At 33.9% G+C, this 8,955-nt stretch overlaps 1 protein-coding gene across 1 annotated transcript; it reads left to right on the forward strand.

Annotated features, from left to right (window-relative positions):
- Nucleotides 1–1,587: 1,587 nt before the first annotated feature.
- Nucleotides 1,588–8,021, forward strand: LOC123654248. The gene is made up of 4 exons (XM_045590163.1): nt 1,588–1,688; nt 4,981–5,162; nt 6,936–7,326; nt 7,513–8,021. Exons 1-4 carry the CDS (start codon nt 1,665–1,667, stop codon nt 7,564–7,566), a joined length of 651 nt encoding a protein of 216 aa, XP_045446119.1. The 5' UTR covers nt 1,588–1,664; the 3' UTR covers nt 7,567–8,021.
- Nucleotides 8,022–8,955: the final 934 nt, after the last annotated feature.

An 8,955-nucleotide genomic window follows, 5' to 3' on the forward strand; every position in this document is an offset into this window, starting at 1 on the left:
TAAAATACATTTGTATAGTAATATAATAACAATATTATCAATTTAAAACTAACTGAAACATTATTATTCAACATTTGAAATTAAATTTGTATTGTTTTATTTGTCTCAATTTATGAAATACGGTAAGCAAGGTATAATATTCACATAATTTGATTCTCAAAACAATATAGTTAATTAAAGGTTTTTTTGATTTTATTTGCTAAATTGTTCGCATCAAACGCGGAAAAGTTGCAGAACTGTAATACGTATTACAGCTTCATGACACTATCATTAAACGTATCTAAGAGCATAAATATGAAATATGATTATACTACAATTTACAAAACAAAAGCTTAAGATTTTTTCTAATCGTCGTCCCGAGGAAGACTTAAATCTCTTCTATACATATATTTATTCTCTCATTGATACAATAGCTATAAAGCAAATTTTCCGTGACAGACGTACACGCGCTTGTGACAGAAAAAAAAAGAAACAAGTTACTTTTAAAGGACAATTACTATTAAAAAATTTACATGTATAATATATAAGTGATTTATATTAAAATTAGATACAATTATGAATTATAATCACGATTAAAATCTTTCGCATCACATTTTCAACATTTTTACCTCCATGGCACGCATAACATTTATTATCAATACAAATAAATAAAATAGTGTGTCTGTTTGTAATATTAAAATAATCGCTTTATACTAAATGTATATGGGTTTATACACGATACATATACCAAAATAACATTTTTTACAATTTTTGTCTGTCTGTCCGTCTGTTTGTTCCAGCTAATCTCTGAAACGGCTGGACCGACTTTGACGGAACTTTCGCTGGCAGATAGGTGACATAATAAGGAGTAAATTAGGCTATTTTCATTTTATATTTTTTTATTTTATAACCGCGAATTGAATAAAAACTATTTTGTTAATTTCCACGCGGACGAAGTCGCGGGCACAGCTAGTAATTAAATATAAAGCTCTCTTTACGGATGGACTAAGATTACTTACTGGTTTACCTTTCTGCTCCTCATTTCGCAACACCTCGAGTTCTTTGAATTAGATCATTTATTTTTTAGCGTTTTTTTTTTAAATTTCGATTTAATTTAACCGTGTCATATTGTAAATATATTTTCGTAACAGACATGTTTACCTTCGCTGATGAACAGAAGATGAATAAAATTAGAATATTTTAAGTGCAAAAGCACTAGACTCGGTGGCTCTACGTTATTCGCTACAATTTTTTAAGATTAAGCGATCGCGATATTTTATGATTTATTTTACATATGTACATTCATAGAATTTAAATATCCAGTCTGGACTTATTTTTTTGTTTTGTTTTGTTCGTAAAGTGACGTCACCAATTGAATGCATCCAAATAAACAAATAACAGTTTTATATAGGTATAATATTTGGTATGACCAGTTCTTTGGTGCAGTTGGCAGTAAAGAGCTCTCCGTTCCAGGGTTGTTAGTTCGCTTCTCCTATTCTGAATGTTATATATTTATTTAAAAAAATAATTTAAACTTGTATATCGTGTAGTTACCTAAAATACAATCATATGAAACATAATTATTCATTATTTTTACAATGTATTGACTTGAAATAATATTTGTTATTTCTTTTGTTACAGAACCCTGCTATCGCAAGGTAGCGTCAAGTTGAAGAGAAATTGACATGAAGTCCACGATGAGGTTTCAGGTGAGTTATAACACTATCCAATATTAAGTACGCCTTTTAATATTATATTACTTCTTCTGCTAATATTTTGTTTTTAATTGAGTATATTAAGTTAAGACATCGGTAACATTTACAACATGCTGCGTTTTAGCTATTCTATGAATTGGTTATTATTGGACACTTTTTTGATTTATTCATTTTTTTATCAATTTTTAACTTATTGTGTACTAAACTGTTTGTTTTTAAAAAAAAAATAAAAAAAAAATCAACCGCATTACCACCACGATACAGTAAAAAGTTTTTACTGTGGTAAGGTACGATATCTTGTAGCGATGTGCGGTCATGTGGTCTATATAATTAAGTATATACGGTAGAGTAACACAGTGTCAGAGTTAAGGCGAAGGGTACATGGTACCAAGGATGTTTGATAACTTAAGCATTCTATGTATTTAAATATAAATCTAACTGCAACCATAAATGTAACAAACGCAACAGAAAAAGTGAAATTTTAAAATAGAAACGCTCAAGATATACCTGTACTACGACACATTTTTAATTTTTGAAAGGTATAATTACTTGAGGAACTGTACTGGATTTCCAGCATTTGCATCCGGGTCCCACCCGATCTATCGTTTTCGTTTTTTTGTGACATCATCTTTTTTTTCACTTCTGTTTCGCGATTTTTTCTGTCTATATATAATAAAGAAACATACTAATAGTCGAGAAAGGTTTGATAAATTTATATTCTACAGTCATTTTATAATGACACGTGGTGCCGTATTGCGGCATTGTGTCTTTGTAATTAAGCCAAGACCTTAAAGGTCATACAAAACATTATTTGACACTTTGGTTACTAGTTATGTTATTTGTAGTTCTACCTTATAATGCCTTCTCTATTTTCTCTTGTCGCTTCGTATCGTCTACGTCGTTTCGTGTCGTCTCTTGTAATTTGATACTACGTATTTAGCTTTCATTTATTGCTTCTGAGACACAAACAACGGTGTACATTTTTAAGACACCATTGGAGGTACACAATAAACAATAAAATAATATGTATAAATTAACATATATTACGCAAAAAAATAAGTTATTTTGGAAATACCTTTTATTCATCATCAGTTCAGCCTAATACAGTCCACTGCTGAACATAGCCTCCACAAGTTCACACCAAAAATGGAGTGAACTCATCTGATTTGCCCATTGTCACTAAGCTGAGCAGGCGGGTTGGTGACCGCAGGGCTGGCTTTGTCGCACTGAAAACGGTGCTGCCGTCTTTGGCCTGTGTATTTCAAAGCAAGCAGTTGGATGGTTATCCCGCCATCGGTCGGCTTTTTTAGTTCCAAGGTGGTAGTGGAACTGTTATCCCTTAGTCGCCTCTTACGACATCCACGGAAAGAGAGGGGGTGGCTATATTCTTAATGCCGTAATCACACAGCAATACCTTTCATTCATACGATTATAGTAAGTTTTATATTATATTTTTGAATTCTTATTAAACATACATTAAAAATAATAAATGAAATATTTAACAGTTTATTTCTAAACAGTTTCATTCCTCACTATTGTAAATTTTATCCAATTATCTTACAAGAGATAATAAAATCATCAAGATGTTTCGATAAAGCGTAGATTTATTAAAACGTTGGAAAATCAAGAAGGTTGTGAATAAACGTAACTAAACAATAGTAATTGTAACGACCAGTATATTATATTTATCTATGGTGAAACACGAATGCTTAGTAATTTATATAGCCTATTTCTTTATTATGGGCTAGCAAGCGAATGATAAATTATACCATTGTAATGTAACTTTTTATCGTATTAATTAATTTTTATATTTTTTATTCTCACTATACCACAAACCAGCTGTTCCTATGTCTTCGTTTGTGGTTTCAATATGATTAATTAATGTTATGAGATATTCTTAAGATATTTCTGTAAATTATGGGTTATAAGTTATTTGGACATTTATTGTAAATTATAAAGTATGTAATTTTTTAAGTAACTCATTGAAGGACTTCAAATATTTACGGTATGGTCTTTAAAATATGTCTTTAAAAAATGGTAAATAAAGCCGAGTAATGCGTTAATAAATTACAATCAAGTATATTTCTTGATACCATTCTATCTCCCAAGGGATGTGAAATCCATCTTCCCATGTGGAATTTCGTCACTAAAACATACTTTTACTTAATTACAAGTATCATAATAATATACCAATAGTACTAGACACTAACGTACTTATCATGACTCAACCTGTAACATCCCATTGCTGAACATAGTCCTCTTTCTCCATGTAGGAGAAGGTGTAGCTTAATCACCACGCTGCTCCACTGTTGGTTTGTGGATATAGGTTTATACTATAAAAACCGGGACTGACAGCTTAACATGCTCCCTGAGGTACTATGAGGATACCCACAAAGGCAGACAACCAAACCAAAAACAAATATTTATAAAGTTCATAAAATTATTTCATTTCATATCTGTTTTGCTTGTTGCATTTGTTACGAATCCTCGTTGCTGCGTATAAATTATTTACTCGAAACTGTCTTGTGCAAATTCCTTTTAAACATAATTTAAAAGCATCATTTATTCAGCAATCATGTAAATTTGTTACACCGCCCACATTTCAACACGAAAGTAATGATAATGTTGCACCGTCACTTTGTTTCATTATTGGATGTTTCTATTTGTAACAAATTGTTCAAAAAGATAGGAAGAGGCGCGTGAGAAAAGATAAGACAGCATTCGTAATAGTTCCAAGGCTATGAGATTTGGTTTTTTTCCTTGAATATTAATTAATTTACGTTCGCTCTAACGATAAGCCTTTACATCTTCTTAATGGAATTTTTTAAGCTTTAATACGTAATGTTGAGGTGATTTATTTTAATCATAACAATTTACTGTAGCTAACATAATATTAATTTAGGTAAACATAGCGTTAAATTTAATCATTAAGGGGTATAAAGTAAATGCGCTACTTATTCCCCTTAATGTTTTTTATCTTGATTTACCATTTATGAATAATTTTCTTATGCAGTCATAAATTCAAACAAATTTTTGTAGTTATTATTTAATAATCAATCGTGGAATAGTTTTATAATTATATCTCTCGACAGAGGAACAAGGAGGTTATCTTACTTAACCTACTTTAAAGTAGAACAAGTGTAAGTTATATTAATTGGTCTGTTGTTTCCTCTGTAAATACTTTTTATTATCGACTAGATACTACAGCCGATAGTGGCAAAGGAATTAATGAATTAGTATTTTTCCTGTAAATAAAATTTGATTGGTGTTTATTGTTTGTTAACAGTTGCTGATATGCCTGGTGGTGTACGCATCTAGCGTACAATCAATCATGGTCAAGTATGGTACCAAGGATGGACCCATAGAGCCGCCAACGCCCGAACCGCTGCCCTCGCCGCAGCCGTACCGAGTACCGGCTCCTGTCTGGGAGGAACGATCAGATGATTCACCAGACCCTAATGCCCATTGGTACGTATACACACTTCACAAATGCATAGCTAAAGCCTAGGTGAAAGCTGCAGGTCCTAGACAGTAAGCTCAACTAGGATTGTATCAATGTTTTGCTTCGGTAAGTGCCTGCACCAAATCGCGAGACGGCAGGCGACTCCAGCCTGCCACGAGTGTGGGGCGCCAGAGGATACGGCGCTCCACACGCTGGAGGTGTGCGCCGCGTGGGATTCGCAGCGGCGCACGCTTTCGGCGGTTCTCAGACGGGATCTCTCACTGCCGAGCGTCGTAAAAGCCATGTTCGCCAGTGAGAGATCGTGGCAGGTGGCAGTCTCCTTCTGCGAAGAGGTGATGACGCAGAAGGTGGCCGCGGAGTGGGCCATGGAGAATGACGTCTCCGCTGATCTACTCCGGCGCAGACGTACGGGGGCAATGAGTTTGCCCCCCACCCCCCGTAATATGTGGGGTCGTCTGAGGGGTGGCCTTGTTGTGGGCGAGGCCACTCCACCATTGTGCCGGGGCCCGGAGGCTTTGTCCGGGCCTACCGCCGGGGCGAGGTGGCGAATGCTAGCGCGATCCCATCTCGCCCCACCCAGGCGGACGACTGCTCACACGTGGTGGTTTTTTAGTCAGTAGGAGCCTGACATAACCCATTCGCACCCCCGCGCTGGGAGGTATCCATGAAGGATTTTCCCCACGTAAAAAAAAGGGTTGTATCAATGTTTTACAAAAATTATATTAAATTGGTAACGTCTCCATTCTTGTTTACGTTTCATTTTAATTTTATTTTTATAAAATGTAAATTTATTTAACTATCTTGTAATAAAAAAATAGCTTATTTTTTCTAATTTGCAATATTTTTAACATAAAATGAAATTTGGAATTCGGATTGAAATTTTCGGGATACGGATAGACAACAAAATCAATGTTTTACCTTTGACGGAGTAAATAAAACAGTTCTAAGTTCTCGAAATATTCTCGTCGGACGTCCACGTATAAATATCATATCCGTATCTTAACACATAGTAATTTACATTGTTATGTTTTTTTTTCTACTTATTTTGATTGAACACGTAAGACCCCCAAACGATTTTCTATGACTATTGACTACTACACTACTACTACACTACTACACCACTACACTAGGACACAATCACAAAGTATAGTAAAAAAAATAAAAATAATAAACATTTTTATTTATTGAAGTAAAAACTTCTTTATGCACGCTTGACTTTGGCAGTAAGCTATTGAATGCGTGACGAAAGCGTTACAAAAAGTGTGATCGGGCGAGACGAATGGAAGTTGAGAGGGAGATATTAGTTGGATGGAGCTAAAGAAGTTTTACTTCAGTCGTGTGGTTTAAAGCACACTCGTTTTTATTTATTTTAAGACACATAGAATAGGTATTGTGTAATAAAAACAAAACAATTTATAGTGATTATTGGAATAGTATTTCAAAAAGAACACTTTCGTGGATATTTCATATTAATCTTAAGGTATTTTATTGACGACGCGTTGGCGCAGCGGTCATAGCACTGGCTGTTGCGCTGGCGGTCGAGGGTTCGATTCCCGCTCACGACAGACATTTGTATCGACCATATAGATGTTTGTCGTGGTCTGAGCCTTGTGCTTATGTATTGTGTGTGTTTCCGGAATCCGGACCCCCGACAGAGGAGAAAATCCTACTAGGGGCCGTTGAGTGAAGTTGAGGTTGTTGTAGGTTGAGTTTATTTATTTATTATTTATTTATTATTTTACGAAAAATATTGACACAAATATATATTTGACACACAGGAAACCTCAGCTCTTCATACCTCAGCCGAGATACACGCAGATTATCTTCAAAGCCCCGTCAACCACAGAGCGGCCTCTCAACAGCGCTCAACGCTTTGTCAACTTGTACAAGCCTATGTTTAAACCTATTGAGGCTAAACCGATCCGGGACTATTTGACACCGTCACAAATACTCAGCTCTCAGAGCTTACCGGGCATCGGTATTCGCTATTTCGTTCCTGCTTATATTAATGACTTACAAGTAAGGAAGGATGAAAAGAGAAAAGAGGACGCTAAACATAACGACATTGAAACCAATGACATAAGTCAACCTAACAAAGACTCCAGCTCTGATCTTCTTTGGCAATATGAAAAAGAAGCCACCAAAAGAAACCTTAGAAACACCTTAGAAGTAAGTGAATGAAATTTGTTGGATAATTGATAAATTGGGAATACTATAAGTACTAAACTAGATTGGGAAACTAGATTGATTTTTGGAATACTGAAACTACGATTTTCTTTCATTTAAATTATTTGTTTTTAGCTAATTTCGGAATAAGTGGCTGATGAAAGTTACATAACGTTTTCTTATTTTTAGGGCTCAGCGAGACCGTTCTATGAGTGGCCGGCGTATGTGCAACCTAGGCATTAATATGAATTAGTCGTTTAAGCTTAGATTACGTAAACACCACAGAATGTAACTTGTATTAAGTGAAGAAAAAGCCAGTAATAGCATTTCTAATCATTGGTTTCGAAATATAAAACAAGATTTAAATTATTTTTAACAAAATGTAATCGTACTATTTATTTGCCTCACATTTAAATATCGTCTTACTAAAATCATACGAATGTAATTGTATTCATATAAAGTATAACGAAAAAACTTAAAAATCGTAAAGGGCTAATAGAATCACAACCACGCAATCTATTTTAAAAACTTAAAAGGATCGTAATTTGTTTGATATTACATAGTTTTTTATTAGGAAATTGAAGTAACATTTTATGAGTTCTAACTTTATTTATAAGCTGTGGTGTTTAAAATAGGATATCTTAAGATAAAAGTGCCAGATGATCTATATTTATGTAGTATATAGTTTCTGTTATGTATTGCTTTGTTTTTTTAATTAATGCACCAGGTGATTTAAAATTATATGTACTTAAATTATGAACGCACTTTAATTCTGATGATATTGTTCACAAGCAACATTTCAATGTCAAACATGAATTAACGTGCAATTTATGTTATTTTGGAGTATTAACCCTTTCACGCACATAAGGTTTAGAGATATAAAACAAAAATGTTTACTAGTCATAATGGTTTATTTGGAGCTAATTAAACATAAAATAATGAAAAAAATAATAGTTTATTATTTTTCATGTCTTTTTCAGGCTGGGACATATGTGTCCCAGTGTGCGTCAACGGTTGCAAAATGTACCTATTTCACACACGTTTTTCATATCGTTATTTCGCAAAAAAATTCACTAATACAGTATAAATTAATGTTTTCGTTATATCAACAGAAAATTATAAACTAAAACAAAAAAATGTTTAGTGGTATTCTGCAAAACCATTTCTTTCAGAAGTAAAACATAAATGTACATTACACGTTGAACATGTATTGTTTGTTCAATTCTCAACATGAAGTTTGGCACACTGGACACATCTCTTCCTTATATTTGCCTTCACCATGAAGTGAGAAGGCGTTTCCCTTTTTGGCGTATGACTTATCCGCTTATTTGTGTTTACTGAAGATGGAAAACTTCTCTGAGGAGACGAAAAATCAGCAATTAGGGAACATGGCATTATATTTGCAATATAAGAAACTCCCATATCAGGCTCTGTGGACCAATAAGAGCGAAAATAAGATAAAATATGATATCCCATTACGTAGTACATTCCGAGATAAGCCTTGGCCTCAGCACTAGAGAGAGTTAAAGACCGTCCATTTTGCAATGCGTATTGTTCCGATTCAGGTACAATAATGTCGTCAATTAATTGATCGAAATTTGTAAATGTCTTGAAAATATTTATAGGAGAGAA

The sequence above is a fragment of the Melitaea cinxia genome, chromosome 6, assembly GCF_905220565.1.
Source record: "Melitaea cinxia chromosome 6, ilMelCinx1.1, whole genome shotgun sequence".
NCBI lineage: Eukaryota > Metazoa > Arthropoda > Insecta > Lepidoptera > Nymphalidae > Melitaea > Melitaea cinxia.

What these genes read in the sequence shown, in the direction of transcription:
- LOC123654248 (XM_045590163.1), top strand. Translation starts at nt 1,665, where the DNA reads ATGAAGTCCACGATGAGGTTTCAG. An exon ending in AGTCCACGATGAGGTTTCAG is followed by an intron (nt 1,689 to 4,980) that starts GTGAGTTATAAC and finishes GTTTGTTAACAG; the next exon opens with TTGCTGATATGCCTGGTGGT. An exon ending in CCAGACCCTAATGCCCATTG is followed by an intron (nt 5,163 to 6,935) that starts GTACGTATACAC and finishes TTTGACACACAG; the next exon opens with GAAACCTCAGCTCTTCATAC.